Source organism: Eptatretus burgeri, chromosome 15 (assembly GCF_056783735.1).
Source record: "Eptatretus burgeri isolate ZD-2024b chromosome 15, Ebu_testis_v1, whole genome shotgun sequence".
Taxonomy (NCBI): Eukaryota; Metazoa; Chordata; class Myxini; order Myxiniformes; family Myxinidae; genus Eptatretus; species Eptatretus burgeri.
In genome coordinates this window covers 35,491,439-35,510,575 of record NC_140975.1, presented here as the reverse complement: position 1 = coordinate 35,510,575, position 19,137 = coordinate 35,491,439, and the positions used below count along the sequence as shown (strand labels likewise).

Below are 19,137 nucleotides of genomic sequence, written 5' to 3'. Positions count from 1 at the left end.
TGATCCACAAATTTGCATATATCGATCGCCCTGGGGGCGGGGCCAATTCGCCCCTCGCTCACCGATTGGACGGCAAAAAGTGGGCGTGTGTCGTTTTGGATCCGTTTTTGAAGCACAAAATCCGTGATTTTGTACACGCTGTTCAACGTGCGCCCCACACGAGTCCAGCATCGGTGCCCATGAGTGGCGCGAGATGACGGTGATGCGATGGTGGCGAGTTGTGACGGTAAAGGTCGTGGCGGTTGTGGTGAAGCGGCGTTGTGGTTGGTGGTTGTTGTTGTGGTTGTGATGGTGGCGATTGGTCCAAAATAAAGATAGTAAAAGAAAAACGGCTATCCTGAAGAGTCGCAGCACGTATAAATGACATGTATTCCCACTAGACAACGGGTTTGGGCCTAACTACACATGCACTTACCGAGATACCTCACCTAAGGGACCTGAATGGTGGTTTGCGAATCAGGTAACCACAACAATATATATATATATATATATATATATATATATATATATATATATATATATATATATATATATATATATATATATATATATATATATATATATATATATTATATTGTTGCGAATTTGGAAGCTCACTGCACACAACAGCCAGGTCCAAGAGATCAGCTATATCGTTATGTGTTTCGAGTTAGGGTCCAGTCCTATGTTTCATGGGTGATTAATTGTATGTGCGCTGTGAGTTATTTTGATAGTTAGGATTGAAATTACCAACCACAACGACACCTGTCTTCACTTCCTTCCACCATCATCAACCGGCACCATTGCACGCATGCGTGTCAGCATGTACGTGGGCGGAGTCCAGTGTGCTCGGCGGAGTTTCTCTGGACACGTTGGTGTGCTGGCTTTGCCCCAAATATGGGCACAAGCGTTGCGCTCTGGCTTAGCCCCCAATATGGGCACAAGCGTTTCGCTCTGGATTGGCTCCAAATATGGGCATAGAGCGTTCTCTCTGCCCAATGAGGGAGTACGAGCAGGGATAAGAGAAGCGCATGTGGGCCAAACGAGAGTTGTCTTCTGGTCTTGAGAGAGCTGAGAATTGTCTGCTGGTCTTCTGAAGCCAGTCGTCGCCTTCCTGGGGTCCCGCCAACAGAGCGTCTTCTCTTGTGGCCTGTGTGCCTGCAAGCCTGTCCCGTGAGGATCACCTGCCTGGGCTTGGAGCGGCATTGTGTGGCAGGTTTGAGTCCTGCCACACCGGATCGTCGAAGACCGCACGAGGCGGAGAGGTCCGAGAATAGGCTCTGACCTCCAGCTTGCCTTTCCTCGAGCTGGAGGCCTCCAATAAAGACCTGACGGGTCTGTTTCTTTTTAGGTGTACGTGTGTTTGTAGCGCCAGTCTATTAAGCAAAACTGCATAAGTGCTTGTACATAAATTGCTATCCCTTCAGTATTCGGTTAATTCTGCCTTCTTGCGTGCTCCCCTGCACCATTATAAAGAAATATCCCTTTTGTTAAATGTTCCAGCTCGTTTATGTGTTTCTTTCATTGGCTTGGCACGGTGTGTGTTGAGAAATAGCGAGGCCGTAAATTGTTCATTTGGTCCGACGGGTCTTGGTAATCTCCGCTCGGGTTACACACGGTTCGGGCTCGGTAACGGCTCGTTCCGCTCGAGGTCCGTCGAGGGTGTGAATTCCCCGGTAGCTTTGTCCGCATGGGTAAATAGGTATATTGAAGTTTGGCAATTGACCCTACCCCATGCGGTCGAATTATTGGCGATTCATGGTCCAGTAAGGGACCCGTGCCTTTTGGATAACTCCGGTGTGTTCGGTGGAGCCGACTCAACTGCTCCCTGTCATGGTCATGCTCGTCACCGATACCGGCCCCGTAACAATATATATATATATATATATATATATATATATATATATAATACATTTCTTCTTCTTCTTTCGGCTGCTCCCATTCGGGGTCGCCACAGCGGATCATCCGTATGATCCGCATAGTGATTTGGCACATGTTTTACACCGGATGCCCTTCCTGACGCAACCCTGGTCGCCTCTTACGACACAGGGATATGGTACACCTATTTTAACCGGGGTATACACCGGCCCAGTATACTGGTACTCATTTCGCCGACCTCGGAAGGATGACAGGCTGAGTCAACCACCTGGTGTATTAATTCAGTGGCTCAACGGGGCTTGAACTCAGGACCTTTTGGATCCCAAGCCGCTGCTCTAACCACTGCGCCAACACCAGGCTTATATAATAATACATATCGACTATACTAAAAAAATAGAATATGTTTGTATGTATGTTTGTTTGTTCGTCCTTTATCGGCGGCCGAACCGTTGGATGGAATGAGATGAAACTTGGCACGAGTGATCCTTGGGACATCAGAACGGACATGGGGGGGGGGGGGGTCAAGTTCAAGGTCAAAGGTCACGGGTTCAAGGTCACCCAGTAACTTCAATTTTTCAATTTCATCTGATCGAGACGGGACCAATGCCATTCAACAGATAATCATAATTAAATGACACAGTTCATTGATGACATTCATTTCCGACTTCCGGTTTTCGAGTTATGACGTCATAAATTGACTAAAACGTCAATTTTTCACGTTTGTCTGTCCTTTATAGACGGCCAAACAGTTGGATAGAATGAGATGAAACTTGGCATATGTGATCCTTGGGAACGGACATAAGGGGATCAAGGTCAAGGTCAAAGGTCACGGGGTCAAGGTCACCGGATAACGTCAATTTCTCAATTTCATCCGATCGAGATGGGACCAACGCCATTCAACATATAACTGTACCCGTCCATGGGTGGGTACTTTGCTTGTGTGTGTGTATGTATATATATATATATATATATATATATATATATATATATATATATATATATATATATATATATACATAAACATATCTTCTTCTTCTTCTTTTGGCTGGTCCCGTTAGGGGTGGCCACAGCAGATCATCCGTATGATCCGCATAGCGATTTGGCACATGTTTTATGCCGGATGCCCTTCCTGATGCAACCCCGGTTGCCTCTTACGACACAGGGATATGGTACACCTATTTTAACCGGGGTATACACCGGCCCAGTACACTGGTACTCATTTTGCCGACTTCGGAAGGATGACAGGCTGAGTCAACCCCCTGGTGTATTAATTGAGTGGCCCAACGGGGCTTGAACTCAGGACCTTTTGGATCCCAAGCCTCTGCCCTAACCACTGCGCCAACACCAGGCTATATACGTACATATATATATATATATATATATATATATATATATATATATATATATATATATATATATATATATATATATATATATATATATATATATATTGTTGTGATGACGGGTTCGGTGGCGAGGACGACCTCTATTATTATTATTACTAGTACGTGTCCGTAAAAAAAAAAAAAAAAAAAAAAAAAAATAATAATAATAATAAATAAATAAACCACACAGGCCGTTTCTTCGCTCTCATGTGCCCGTACGTGCGTGACCCAGAAGTTCGATATTATTCGCAGTTACCATTATTCGCAATTTATTTTTAATACCCAATTATTCCATTAGCGCCAACGTATTTTACCTTTTCGCAATGTCGTGGCAAGGAAAAGCAAAAAGAAGAGAAGAGAGAAAAAAAATTTACTTCCTGGTTCAGAGCATACCAGCACTCTGATGTTCCCGAAATTTATACACCGTCTAATATGAAAACGATCATAACTTGGGCCATTGTGTTTATCTATAAATGCGCATAAGAAATCGAGAAATTATTAGAATACACGAAGTCATCACTCTCTGGAAGCCCGTACGTTGTAACCCGTAATGGGGAACGCGGCTGAGCTTCCCTTCCCCATCGGCCACGCCCACGCAACAACGTGTCTTGCCATTGGTTTGGTAAATAAATGGCCATAACTTGGGAAGCACTTGTCCGATTAATATCAAACCTTGAAAAGGCACATCCTCAGGTCCCCAGCAATATACCTGGCAAGTTTCAATTAGATCGGACCAGTGGTTGTCGAGAAACAGCGGTCAAACACACACACACACACACACACACACACACACACACACACACACACACACACACACACACACACACACACACACACACACACACACACACACACACACACACACACACACACACACACACACACACACACACACACACTGCTGGAATTATAGATGGATTATATATATTTTTTTTTTACGGGCACGTACAAGTATAATCAAATGTACAATGATGCAAGGCACTTAAACCGTTTCTACTTAGACTGGGCCGACACACACACACACACACACACACACACACACACACACACACACACACACACACACACACACACACACACACACACACACACACACACACACACACACACACACGGACTCCACCAGGTCTTTATTCGGCCCTCCAGCCGAGGAGGATAGTTCAGCTGGGGGGACAGAGTTCCGTGGTGTACCTGGCTGTGTCGTGCGGCTTGCTGACCTGCCCCTGTGGAGCCCGGGATTCTTGGCGGGGAAGTTGGACGCTCCGATCACCAGCCCGCGCACTCCAACACAAACCACCACGGTGGGACTCGAAGCTGCACGGTCAACTTCGCACCAAGCACCGAGGACAAGACCAGGGACGAAGACCGACGACAAGGAGCGCCCAGCAGGCCAGAACACTGGGGGGTGTCCGACCAACCCCTCTTCTCACGCACCACTCAATTCTCTTCTCCCCTCCCCCACGCAGGGTGGGGAGGGGGGAATCCGCTCTCTGGAGACTCGCCTCCAGATTGGACGGGCGTTTTGGGTCTCGTGGTGGCCAGCTGTGATTGGAGGAGGGTCAGGGTAGGCGGGGAAAAACACGCCCCTTCTGGGCGGAGTCTCTGTGGCTGTTTTGGCGCTTCTCTCTTTGTCGCTTGGGTGAGAATTCTTCTTTCCCTGGGCGTTCTGGCTTCGCATTGGCTGGGGTGCGCATGCGATGCTTGCCCTTCCCTCATTGGCCAGAGGATATACTCCATGCCCTTTTTTTGGAGTGGGGTTCCGATCTGAGGCGATGGAAGCCCCGCCCACGTCTGTGCTCGGCACGCATGCGCGTGAGGAAGGCCGGTGTGGCAGGAGCGAAGGAGGATGTTGTTGTTGTTGTTGGAAATTAATTATAACTAAAAAATAACTCACAGCACACATACACTTAATCATTCATTAAACATAGGGACGGGACCATAACTATAAATACATACTTATCGAAATACCTGACTCTGGCTGTTGTGTGCAAATGGCTGCCAGATTTGTAACAATATATATATATATATATATATATATATATATATATATATATATATATATATATATATATATATATATATGTATGTATGTATGTATGTATGTATGTATGTATATACATATATATATATATACATATACACACACACACACACACACACACACACACATAAACACACACACATAAACACACACACATAAACACACACACATAAACACACACACATAAACACACACACACAGACACACACACACATAAAAACACACACACACACACACACACACACACACACACACACACACAAACACACACACACACACACACACACACACACACACACACACACACACACACACACACACACACACACACACACACACACACACACACACACACACACACACACACACACACACACACACACACACACACACACACAAGCATCACCTCCAATCCAGAGGCCTCAGCCTAGCGACTCTGTCAAACAGAAAAAGATTACATGGTCATCAGTTAAACATCAAACGGAGCTGCCTATCTGGATTTTGGGCTTATTTGCCCTCATCAGGACGGCAGACCGATCAATATCTAACCAATGATGACCACATTTGTTGTTTATACCTCATACACACCTCCTGACTGTTATGGCGAGCATCTCCGCAGATTATGTCTCATGGTAAAACCGCATAAGCCACAAAGAACAACCAACAGTCTGCCACCCAGACAACTGTTCCCACCAATGCAAAGTATAAAAATAAATAAATAAACTACATGGCCAAAAGTATGCAGACACCTGTTCGTCCAACATCTCATTTCAAAATCATGGTCATTAATATGGAGTTGATCCCACCTTTGCTGCTATAACAGCCTCCACTCTTCTGGGAAGGCTTTCCAGTAGATGTTGGAACATTCCTGTGAGGATTTGCTTCCATTCAGCCACAAGAGCATTAGTGAAGTCGGGCACTGATGTTGGGCGATTAGGTCTGGCTCGCAGTCGTCATTCCAATTGATCCCAAAGGTGTTCGTGTGTCTGTCTCTGTCTCTCTCTCTCTCTCTCTCTCTGAGGTTATTGGTGGCCCCTTCTTTTCTTCTCCCCAGACTGAATGATGGCCATATGTGTTTTGTCTAAGTCTGTGTCAGGTGAATATGTGTTAGGGTTTTGAATCTGCTATTCTGTGCTTTTAACCTGTAAATACTCTCTTTAACAATTGCTTGCTTGGTGAATAAAGACAAAGAGCTGTAAATAATGTGCTTTTCACCAGGCTGTGTGTGTGTATAAATTGTTGTTGGTTGTTCTTTCAAATCAGTCTCAATTGTCCTTTCCTTCATTTGTCCGACATCGTGTACAAGCATAGTTGGATGGGAAATGGTACCCCATAAATTGGCTCCGTGATTAGCCCATATGTAATTTACGGTTTTCGCTCGGCCATACATAAACAGATAAATGGACAAAGTACGTTTGGAGAGCGAGTATGCCTGGAGGGTGGGTACGTGACCCCAATTGACCCTGCCAATCCATTGGAAAGGTAACGCGTTTGTAAAGAGCGACAACCCTGCCAGACTTTTTGGAGTCAATTGGCGCCGGTAGTTGTTTCACAACCTGACAGGCCACGGACTTGTTTACGGCACGTTGGCCTACCCGGTCAGGTGTTTGGGAGGCATCCGAGTGCTTCCCTCCGTGGTAATTCCTGAACCCCCGATTCCGTAACAATGCACACGCCCTCGGTACGCCTTGTCCGAACCAGATCATTTTACCGGATCGGATGCAGCCGAACGACACTGCCAGGGACGTACCGGCTGAAAGGAACGGATCGTTGGGAATAAAGTCCCGGCTAAACTTGGATTCAGACCATGCTGGATCAATGGAAGAAAAGACAAAAATGAGCAGGGAACATTCCTAATAATAATTTACTTACAAGCAGGCGAGGAAAGATGTGTGGCACAGTGAAGATTTATTGGGGTGTGTTGTGCAGAGATAGGAAGAAGCGTGTGGAGCGACAATAAACAGGAAACTTACAAAAGAGGACACAGAGCAGACTGAACGCGGAAATAACAACAATAACAATGATAACAATCTTCTTCAGTCTTACTTAAGCAGACAGGGGCCAGCACACACACACACACACACACACACACACACACACACACACACACACACACACACACACACACACACACACACACACACACACACACACACACACACACACAACCTGATGAAGAGGGAGTTTTGCAACCAGGGAGGAGGGGGGGGGGGAGTTGAGGCTATGGTGCGCCCGATGGCACGACGTGCCACCAATACGTTTCAGGGGGGGGATGCTCCATGGTGCGGTATCCGACAGTGGGCGCATTGCCTCTGGCCCAAGCCGCATGTGTGGAGACTCTGCTTGTGAAGGAGGAGCTTGAGTGGAGCAGTGGGCGGGATCAGGTAGGCGGGTGGGGTCGACGTGGTGTGGGCGGAGACGAGGAGGCGGAGTCAAGGAGCAGGAGGCGGTGTCGACGAGACGTGGGTGGAGACGAGGAGGCGGAGTTGAGGATCAGGAAACACAGACCGTCCAGAGCCAGAGGGACTGCCCCGACCTTGATCGGGCCCGCAGCGCGGGGGGAGGGGCCATGCCGAATCCAAATGTCATCACCCGAATCGGGCGCTCCTGATTGGCCCCAACCCCTCACGTGGCCCACCAGCTTGGGCCGGAAACCGCCTCACTTCGTTTCCGGCAAGGCCACCCCAAACAGCGGCAATATTGTGCTCCGAACCCACAAGATGACATCAATCGCCCACACCGAAATGGCACGCGAATAATCCTATAAAGCCCCCCCCCCCGGGCGAGTGGTCGAGGGTCCCACACGCCCGCTCGGGCGTCCGATCAGCGCCCATCAACGCGTTCGTTCCGCACATGCCAACGTGGCCCGTACTGTACATTCCCTGGCTCGATCGCAGCCTCGCTGGCCGCAGAGAAGAGAAGACGTTCTCCATCCATGGAGAATCCACCGCTGCCAGCGAGGACCGAAGGTACATGGCCATGGATAAATCCATGCACGTTTCACGAGCGGCGGACGTGTCTGCTTTCCTGCACATTCCATACAGTGCATGTGGCTAGCGCTCACGCTCACGCGACTCCGCCAGCGTGTACGCAGGGCGAACACCAATATGTGTCGGGTATTGAGGTGAAAGAAAGAACAAGCCGCTTCTACCCGCACACTCGTATCCTGCCCAACATGGCATGGAGTCGACTTTATTGGCCTCTGTACGTGTTTCGTGCGGCGTGGATCGTCGTGCTGTGAACACTCTAACACGCTGTGGTAAACGAGACGAGGGGCAAGCGGGGCAGAGGGTACTGTGGATTGTCGTGCTGTGAAAAACACCATTCGTGCAGCCTCTTAAGAGGTATTTGTTCGCATGCCTGTTCAATGCAATCGGCAATTCTCCCCAGCTTAAAGCGAAGGCGCACGTGGCTGATTTACCTCAGGAATAATCAGAAAAGAAGAAGAGTGGGGATGAATGAAGAAGAAAAATGATTTAAGCAACTCTAGCTATTAGTAATTAGATAATCGCAACGCACTCCCTTGTTGTCCCACTAAACAAAAGGAAGGGGACTATGTACACGTATAATAATGGAATAACTGTCTTGGGACACCTATCTGCTGTATGCATGCGGTTCCGAGAACCGCAACAATATCATCATTTCATCCACCTGGTGACTTTTGAAGCACTTTTGACAAAAAGGCACGTGAGTGACAGAGTATGAGGCAAAAGATTCTGTGGTCTGAAGATACGAAATTTGAACTCTTTGGCCTGAATGCAAGGCGCAACATCTGACGGAAACTGAGCACAGCTCATTGCCCATCTCGCACCATACCCACCGTGAAGCATGGCTGTGGCAGCATCATGCCATGGGGATGCTTTTCAGCAGCAGGGACTGGGAGACTTGCAAGGACAGAGGGAACAATGAATGGAGCTAAATACAGGCAAATCCTTGAGGAGAACCTGCTTCAGAGTCCAAAATATCTTAAGTGTAGTGTTATTAGAGAAATGAGAGACATAATTTGGTGGGGTGGTGGGGGAGGGGGGGGGATCATCCCAGCAAGGGCAATGGACTTCCAGCTTACAGTTTGGAAGCCAAATAGTGTCAGCCTTAAAGATAATATGATGCATGACAAGGAGCAAAGCAGAAAGTGCAACCAGATCCTGAACGACCAAGAAGATAATCAATCATTTTCGTCAAAATAGTCTTCAACAAGGACGCAATGAAATTCTACTGTCACCTTCGCAAGCAAATAGTAGCGGTTGGAGCCTCCAACCTGTGAGCAAGTTTCGCTACCATGAAAGGAGAGTATGGGCATACGATCAAATTTAGAACAAAAGATGTCGGCAAAACATCAGGAACAAAGAAATACTACTGGGTCAAAGTTAGCTCGACATCACGGAAAAAAAAACAAAAAAAAAACAGCCAACTGAAGGACGACTCATACCATCCTGAATGCGTCTTGTCTGAAGCGAAATGAAGAACTGCTCAAGGCAAGGAAGTGAAAGTCACCTGAGATGACAATCCTCCCTGTTATGTACGAAAACACAAGCAATGTCAAACTCACAACCAAACATGTTTAACCAACCTACTTGTTGGAAAGCAATAGCTTTTGTGAACGGCTCTTTTCAGGGTCAAAAACATCTACCAAAAGACCCGTCACTGTGCATAATGCAGCTAAATGTTGAGGGTCTATTCTGCACAAAGTGAAGTGTCACAAATATTGACACTCTTGCCCTACAAGAAACCCCACAAGGAGAGAGTAATCCATCAATCGGAGAATGGATATGCTCTCGTCTCCACAAGTCAGTTTCTGAAACATGGACCCGCCACACCTTTCCAGTAATGTAATTGAATATTCGTGATAATCCGGAAGAGCCCTTTGAAGATTATCTGAAGGAGAAGGAGGAGGAGGAGTAGGAGTAGTCGGACAAGTAGGACGAAGAATAAGAGGAAGAGGACCAAATAAAAAAGTTACCAAAAAAATAAAACAAACAAAAAAAAAAACTTCAGAATATTAATTTTTTATAAAGTGAAAATCTACAACATGGATGTTGCACACAAATTGAAAAACGAATAAAATACCCCCCAAAACAGCTCTGATTTTATTTTGGCATTGCTGCATATTGTAAGGAGGATAAAAATCCTACCGGAGGCCGTGCACTCTGCATGGCACCCGTGTGTGGTGGAGAGCCCTCGCCAAGCTCCGCCATGAGGGACATGTACTCTTCATCCATACGGGCACGGTCATGAGGACCCCCATGGACACCACCACTTCCACCACCACTCCCACCACCACCAGTAACGCCACCACTGCCAGCACCGCCACCTATCTGATCACTGCAACAATCAAACGTCTTTCATCACAACACCGATATTGAAGTTACGTCACACTGGGTAACCTGCAAATACTGCCAGGGCCAACAAAAACTGCAATGGTTTACTGAGTACGCCAGAAATCTCTCTGGTACAGTATTCTTCAGCATGATGCGAGGAGCATCAAAGGCAAAATATCCCACCCAGTCACATTTACATCAGACATTATTTTGTTCAGGGAAACCAAATTAAAATTTAAAAACAGAATCACAAACTGTAGTGGCTGTTAAAATTTTCCATTTTACAAACAAACACACAAAGAAATAAAAATCACCAAAAATCATTCAATACAGCTTGAGTGAATTTCCCAGTAACCTCTGCAGAGAAAGCCTTGTCTTATCTGAAAGGTACAACAAGGTGAAACATCACCATGTTTTTCCACAGCCAATCATGGAGCCACAGAGACAAAACATGGCTGCTTCCACATTAACTAATGAAGCAATTTACTCATGAAATAGTGTATTTTTGGGATCAAGAATGTGAATAAATTTTTTTTTAAGAGGAGTCAAATGAAGCAATTCCAAGTTTTTTGATACCCTCTTTTATCTCACTGACATGAAAGTGCAAAACAATTGATTGTGACTGCGCAACAGATCAATAATGAGATGTGGTAATATGATGTTTCACATGTTCATTCAGTCATTCATTCATGTGGAGAACGTGACTACTGATTTGCATCACAGCTGGGAGCGGGCTTTGTTGTTGATGCAATGCCCCCCTGGTAGGTTAGTTAGGATAGGAATTTGGAACTTGGCCATGGTGCTGGTGACACCTCACTTGGTTTTGTCTTCGCCGACAAGGCACCATGGGATCTTTCACTTTGAAAGGCTTCTGGTTCTGGGTCCAAGCTCGTTGGACATTGGCTTGTGCGTGCCTCCTTGCACTTCATCAAAGCTAAGTTTTTGGACCAGATCCGTCGTGTCTTTCTCTTTTCATTTTTTGGATTCGCTCTATATGCGAGATATCCCTTATTGTCGGGTTTTCCGTGTGTGTGTGTGTGTGTGTGTGTGTGTGTGTGTGTGTGTGTGTGTGTGTGTGTGTGTGTGTGTGTGTGTGTGTGTGTGTGTGTGTGTGTGTGTGTGTGTGTGTGTGTGCGCGCGCGCGCGCGCGCGCGCAACACGAGGCTCCACAGCACGAACCTGCGAACCGATTTCGATGAAACTTTGCCAACAGGTGCCATATGGGGTGGGAATGTGCGAGTTTGAATTCTGCTACCGAGCAACCACCCGTTGCTGTGCAGCGGCCGAAAAACCGCGTACAGTATTTTCAATACTTGTCCTTCAGTTTTGAATGTAGAGAAACGAGACTTCGGAATGAAACACTTCAATGATAGTCCTTCAAAAATCGGGTGTCTATTCAGTCATTTTTTTATGAGGGGCTGAGGAAAGTGGGCGTAGCTTAGGGAAAGTGGACGTGGTTGATGAAAAGTGGGAGTGGCGTAGGAAAGTGGGCGTGGCTTATGGAAAATATTGTGTGGCTCAGGAGGTGTGGTCAAACAAGAGCATTGAGAGAAGTTTATCGGGTTTTCCGTCTGTGTGTGTGTGCGTGTGTGTCTGCAACGTGAGGCTCCACAGCACAAACCAGCAAACCGATTTTTTTCAAATGGTAGTTCTTCAAAAATAGGGTGTCTATTTACCGTCATTTTTTATAAGGAGTGCCAGTTGGCAAAATATGCAATAGGAAAAATCTTGCCAGGCAGAGGAACAATTGTATGTGAACCAATACGTCTTGGCAATGAATCTTCGTCGGTGGATCGGTCAGAATGAAAAGCATCGTATCTAGCGCTTCGATCCTAGCGAATCCCTCGTCACCTACCGGCCTGTATCCCTGTGTGTTGGTTGTGTTTTCATCCAATTTTCTGTTTCACCATACCTTGTTTAAAAAAACATAAAATACATTTTTTTTTAAATGATCAAAGGCTCACGTGTGTATCTAAACACACACACACACACGTACACACACACACGTACACACACACACGTACACACACACACGTACACACACACACACGAGACTAACAGCCACTGAACTTGGGGGAAGTGCCGTATTTTTCCAGGATACTTTGGGTTCCAGTGACGTCACAATAATGGCACTGATATTCTCACTGCACTCAGAGGGGCATTTTCTCAGAAGGAATTTCCTCCTCCGTATGGATGCTAACCTCTGGGGGGGGGGATTGTTATGGTGTATTGTCAAATTCATGTCCCTGTGCGTGGCCTACTCCCCAAGGCCTGAGCTCTAGTGTGTGCCAAAAGTCTATGCTCTGATGTCATGTGTCACATTCCGCTTCCTATATCTTAAGTGTTCTCCTTTCATGCCATTTCTGTGATGGAGAGTTTGCAGAAACATGTTATTTCCATGTTGTCCAGCCCATGTGTCCTCCCCTTGTACTCATTCTTCCCCATGCCCATTATTTCTCCAAGTCTACCTCTATTTTGTCACTCAATCCTGCTGTTGTTGTGCTCACCCCCCCCCCCCGCCCCATCTTTGTACTGTTCTTTTCATTCTGTTATGTCCTGTGTTTGAGACTCCTCCATGAGCCTCAACATGCAACAACAAAAAGGACATGCCAGCAGACAGGCCACCCAGTTTCATGTCCAACTGAAGGATGCAAAAAAATCTCGCCTGCAAAGCACCAGTTTGACAGTTTATAGTCAGATTGATAATTATGAGATTATAATCAAACCCAGACTCGACACCTCAAAGTAAGTATGCTACCTTTGCACCATCTGTGGCTTTAATGCCAATATAAACAATATTGAGTATACAAAATTAATGGAGATGACCAATTGCAAAAGAAACTGATGAATGAATAAAAACACCAAACCATTTGTTTCAAGCACATTTTACGAATCGCAATTCACTAAAATCCTTCCTGAAAAAAACAAACAAACCTTCATTACAGTATTCTGACCGACCTGCCAACGCGACAGTCTGAAGCAATGTGGCCCGCACCACCACATCGTGCACAGATGGTCATGTTGGTAACATTCCTCGCTTCAGGGGCTTGCCAAGGGCGCAGTACTCGACTATGAGAAGACAGGAAAAAACAGGGTTACTATATATATATCATAAAAACAAAAATCCTCATCTCACAAATTATATTACAAACCAGTGGGCATTCAAAATCATGCATGCACGCACCTGCACATCTGACAACTGTGCATTTGACTCTGTCTTGCTTCCTGATCCATTTTCCAAGCTATTAGCTCATGGTACTCAAGGTACCACCTTCTTGAACTGTCTCAAAGATTTCCTCCACACTTATTAAAACAATAAAATTATACCACAACCCTGATATTGTGCTTGGACAATGTGGTTTGACACAAACGACGAATACTCTTGGCATGTTTGGATCGAGACATGGAGAAATATTCTTCATTCTAACAACAAAATGAAATTGATGATCACCAAAAACAGCAACACACATAATTCCTGTAAAAAACTAATTTTATTCCCAGAATCGAAGTCGGTCCCTAAATGAGATCGTCTCGATGATGAAGACAGTGCATTTAATGTGGGTGCTTTGCAGGCCAACCCAAAGTCTTTCTTCTCACTTTATGAGAACAACGCTTCCATCGTCACGTCGTGAGGTCGAGGGAGTAAGTTGTGCTTCTCTTACCAAGCCAGGTTTGTGGTCTGAGGTTTCTACCATCCAGAATAAAGGAATGTCTCATTTGTTGGGAGGTGTCTACCAACCAACGAGACATTATTTTGGGCCAATCCTCAAACATTGATGACATAGTAGTGTGTGCATCGCAAAGGAAAAACCTCAAAGCATGAAAAACGGTTGAGCCTTCAACTTCCATGCGCTTAATTTTCGAGTCTATTTAGCATAAAAAGGCAGTGGCAACTTTGAAGTACGATCGTTGATTAAAATTCAAAAGGAACCAAAGCAATACAACTCGTCATCGATGAAGTTAAACTCAAAAATGCAAACATCACATGTCTCGGCCTTCATCCTCAGAACAATTTCGGTTGATTGTGGTTTTATTACCTCCACCACCGAAGGTGGAAGGAGGTTATGTTTTCACCCCTGTCTGTTTGTTTGTGTGCTGGATATCGCAAAAAGTTGTGGATGAATTCGGATAAAATTTGGTGGGCAGGTTGAGTGTGTGACAAGGACAAACCGATGAGATGTTGATGAAGATCCAGATCCGGATCCTAGAATTTTTTAAGTGATTCTTCACCATTGAGAGAGAGCGTTAAACCGATAAATAGCACGATATCTCAAAAAGTTGACGACGGATTCAGATGAAACTTGGTGGACAGATTCAATGTAACAAGGACGAATCGTTTCGATTTTGGTGAAGATCTGAATTCGGATCTGGATACGAGAATTATTTGATTTTTAAAGCGATTCTTCATTGAGAAATAGGGCCAAAAAACGATATATAGCACGATATTTCAAAAATATATTGGGCCAGCCATTACATGTTCTTGTGGATCAGACATTGCGTGGTGGGGGTATGCGCTCCACAGAGTGCCCCTTCTAGGTTTTTTTTCTTTGTTGTAGTAAATTTGTAAACTCTCCACTTTTGCAAGCTGATCGAGTCAGAATGGGCAATGACGCAAAGGGTTTATGCATTCGGCATCCAGACAAGCTCATTTCTCAGAAATACGTCATTTGCAAATTTCTCCTATTCAAATGTTGACTTATCGCTGTAACTTTGTGAGATCATCCCTTCTCCAGGATCAAACCTAACAAACACGACCACATTTCTTAACCTACGTTTCCACCCATCCAGACTCCACCAGTTCTAACATTTTTTAACATAACACCAGTTTTACGGTCTTGTGACCGTAAAAACATGCCCATCAGCAACGCGTGGTGAAATTTGGGAACGTGATGATTGCATACCCTTTAGCCACCCCACAAGTTACTAAAGACTTACGACGAATCTATCACACCCCTCTGGGTAAGCTGGTCGTGAAGTTTAAATGACCAAGTATGTGGATCCTGTGGGAGGCATCTTTAGAAATGTACAACAGTCTGTGGTGGTTCATTTATGTGTGAAGAGGAAATCTTAAATTACGCGGTGTGCCATTATTTTGTAGTTTTCTTCTGCTGATATATTTCACAGGTGCTACATCATCAGTCGATTTTAAATTTCTTTAACCACTGTGATCATGAAAAAAGTAAAACCTTCCATTGTGGTTACTTCAAAGGCCTTACATCAAACTGAACGCCAAACCAGCTGTGCATTCTGGGCTGAGAGCTGATGGTTATTCCTGCACCTTGCCCTCCCACTCTCTCTATTTTTCTTAATCACTATTGGCTATGGACCAATTAGAACCAACATTTCAGATTGATGGGAGGGAAGTAATGACCGTATGTTTTGGCGTACAAGTCGATGTGGAGTATAAATCGAATTGACTAATTTCCCCATTTTGTTCCCCCTTCATTCACAGATAAGTTCATTTGGAGTACGAGACAAAGCTTGATCAACAACGGTAGTAGCAAGACTGTCAGCAAGACTGACAGTCTTGTAGCAAGCAGCAAGACTGACAGTCTTGTAGCAACAACAACGGTAGTAGCAAGACTGTCAGCCAGTCAAGAGGTGTTAATTCCTCCCTGACATTCTCACCGCATTGCTCGCTGCCCAGGGACGGTGTTGGCCAATTGGGGGCCCGGGGCCCATGGCAGAGCTGAACACGGGGCCCCACCCCCTTTCAAAAAATAAGCACAACAGACCACACATTACTGCGATCGAGTCAAACGCCACAAGCAACATCACACGACGGCGTGACAATGAGAATGTAAAATCATGGTGACTGACCTTGAGAAGCAGACCCTCCTAGAAGCGGACCGTTATCTTTTCTCACTGTTGTTATTGCTGCGGTGTCGGTGTGACTGGGCTTTTATGAGCTAAGGCTAGTTAACTGTCAGAAACGGAGGTCGGTAATCACAAGTTTTGAAACGTAAACATATTTTTTAGGGGCCTACAAATGGTCGGGGACCATGAGCAACTGCCCTGTCTTCCCTCCCCCCTGCCTATGGTCATGAATATTAATGAGCTGTATTGTGCATATTATTTGAACTACTTTGGAGGACGACCTTTCAAAGAAATTAGGAATGTAAATAGTTTTTCAACATGTTTATCATATAGAGGAGGTACAGTATTTAAAACAAGCTACGGAATCATGTCTTAAACCAAAGATAAGTTGATTCTGAGGACAAGTAGAGGCCTGGTCTTTGGAAAAAAACAAAATTAAAGTATCACCTTGTGTGGCAAAAAATACGGTATTTTAAATTTTATTAAATGGTTCTGTGACAAATTTACAAAGGGAGAGAACCTTGTCCTTTGTAGTGTAGGAGAGTCAAAATAAGAGTGCATATCACAAGGACAAATCGACTCTGCAACTCATTTCAATGGGTACCTAGGTTATCTGCCAAATAAGTTTCTAACAATCGCAAGCATGCTGTGCGGGTTGGTACGAGTCAACACTGAACCAGCGATTGGACATTTTAGTGTTTTGGACCACCCCTCCCTGTCCCCCAAACAATCGAGCATCTGAAGCAAGAGCACAAGACCAAAACAAAAACACACACACAACAAGAAGGGCACTCAGTAGAGTGCATACCCCCACCACGCTGAACAGTTTACGTTTTGTATCCCACTGATAGGCCGGATCTGCATCCTCATCTGAACCAAAATTTAAATGACCTGTAATTGTCACCTTCCCAACTAATCCAGAAAATTTTGTCATAATCTGTCTCCAACTTTTTGAAATATCATGCTGTATATCCAAGTGATTCTTCACCATCTCTCAATGGTGAAGAATTTAAGCCTGGTGTTGGCTTGGTGGTTAGGGTGGCTGGCTTTGGATGTTTGGGTCCTGAGTTCAAGCCCCGTTTTCCATTGAATCAACACCAGGTTGGGTCGACTCAACCTGTGATCCCTCCGAGGTCGGCAAAACGAGTACCAGTGTACTGGTATAGGGGCACAGCATCAGCGGCATGGTCACGCCCCAACAAAACGATAGCTACCCGGCAGCCAAGCTGCCATACGCAAGAAGGAGAAGAAGAAGGAGAAGAAGAATAGTGAATAATCACTTGGAAAATTAAAAATAAATTATCGAATTCGGATCCAGATCTTCATCAAAATGGAATCGATGCTTCCTTGTCACACACCCCACATGTCCACGAAATTTCATTCAAATCCATCCACATTCGGTGGCAGAGGTTATTGAACTCATCAAAATGATTTAAACACCAGCGTAATGTAGGTAATGGCACAAGTAAACAGTTTGCTCACTTTGTTGCTTCGTCGTCGCGCAGTGTGCCGTTAAGACGAGCAAGTTCACGCAGCTGCATGCGACGCAGTTCATTCTGGCCTTCTGGAACCTCAATGCCTTGCTTCAAGATGTTTTTAATCTACAAAGTAAAGCATGCAGGGAATCACAATAATGTTAGCAACATCTGTTTCAAAGAGGGGGGGGAGTGATTATGACATAGAATGTTTGTCTTTCACCTGATCAACTGCTTTCCGGACATTTTCTGGTGTGCTTGCAGTGACGAGGGCGTGAAGAGGTTCATCATCGCCAGGCATAGCCTGACCCGGTTTATGACCAATCTTGCCTTCCTTTACAGAGCCTTTGCCACGGATCATAATCTTGGCATTGCATTCCTTTTCTATCTTTTTCAATGTGTTTCCCCTGCAATGGAAGTTGCATTCTATGACGATGGACAACAAACAAACAAGGTTTTACTGCATAGTAGCATGGCAGTTTGAATATGATTAAAGACTGGCAAACAATTAAGTTAGTGAGAATCTCATGAACAGTATTGCAAATGTTTTTAAAGTATTGTGCCAACATCTACCATGATTGTACCACAGATAAAATAAACAGCTACTTTCTTAGGCATATTAGCATTACATTATTTGCTGATCTGGCAAATGCAAGACACGTTTCCAAGACGTCAATTTGTGTGGGATCAAAGAAATACATATCTTGATACAGTCTGGCAGCCTGCCTTGATCTCCAAACTCTCTGCCAATGGCATCAAAAGCAGCCTCCGCACATGGTTTGCTAACTTCCTCCACTCTTGTAGCCAGCAAGTGGCTCTCAATGGGTCAAGCCTCTTCCCGTCAAAGCTGGAGTGTCCCAAGACAGTATTCTGGGCCCAATCCTATTCCTCATCTTCATCAACAATCTCTCTGCCTCTGGAAAATCCTTTTATCACACTGCTGATGGACTGCACCCTGTGCCATGATATCCCTCATCCTTCAGAAAGGCATGCAGCAACCTCTTACCTCTCTGCAGATTTTGATCGAATCTTGAATTGGTCAAATACTTCGAACGTGTCTTTCAATCCTGATATCCGAAAAGACCATGTGGTGAACCCTCCCATCTACGTCCTCAACAATTAACTTGAAGAAGTTAAACACTCAAACTTTTAGGCTTCCCTATCAACCATTATCTTAATTTGGCAAACCACATATCTAAGTTTGCCTTCAGAGCCAGTCTGGGCATCCACCATCATGCGACGTC

The 19,137-nt window shown here is 45.1% G+C and overlaps 1 protein-coding gene across 5 annotated transcripts in view; it reads right to left on the bottom strand.

Annotated features, from left to right (window-relative positions):
• The window catches only part of LOC147011920 (splicing factor 1-like), a 104,198-nt gene that overhangs the window by 21,165 nt on the left and 63,896 nt on the right, over positions 1-19,137 (bottom strand). For all 5 annotated transcript variants that reach the window (XM_085857527.1, XM_085857528.1, XM_085857525.1 and 2 more), the window contains 4 exons: positions 18,117-18,300; positions 17,901-18,019; positions 13,560-13,670; positions 10,416-10,605 (listed from right to left, as the gene is read on the bottom strand). In XM_085857527.1, coding sequence (XP_085713653.1) covers positions 10,416-10,605; positions 13,560-13,670; positions 17,901-18,019; positions 18,117-18,300 — 604 coding nt within the window. The remainder of the gene's footprint in view (positions 1-10,415; positions 10,606-13,559; positions 13,671-17,900; positions 18,020-18,116; positions 18,301-19,137) is intronic.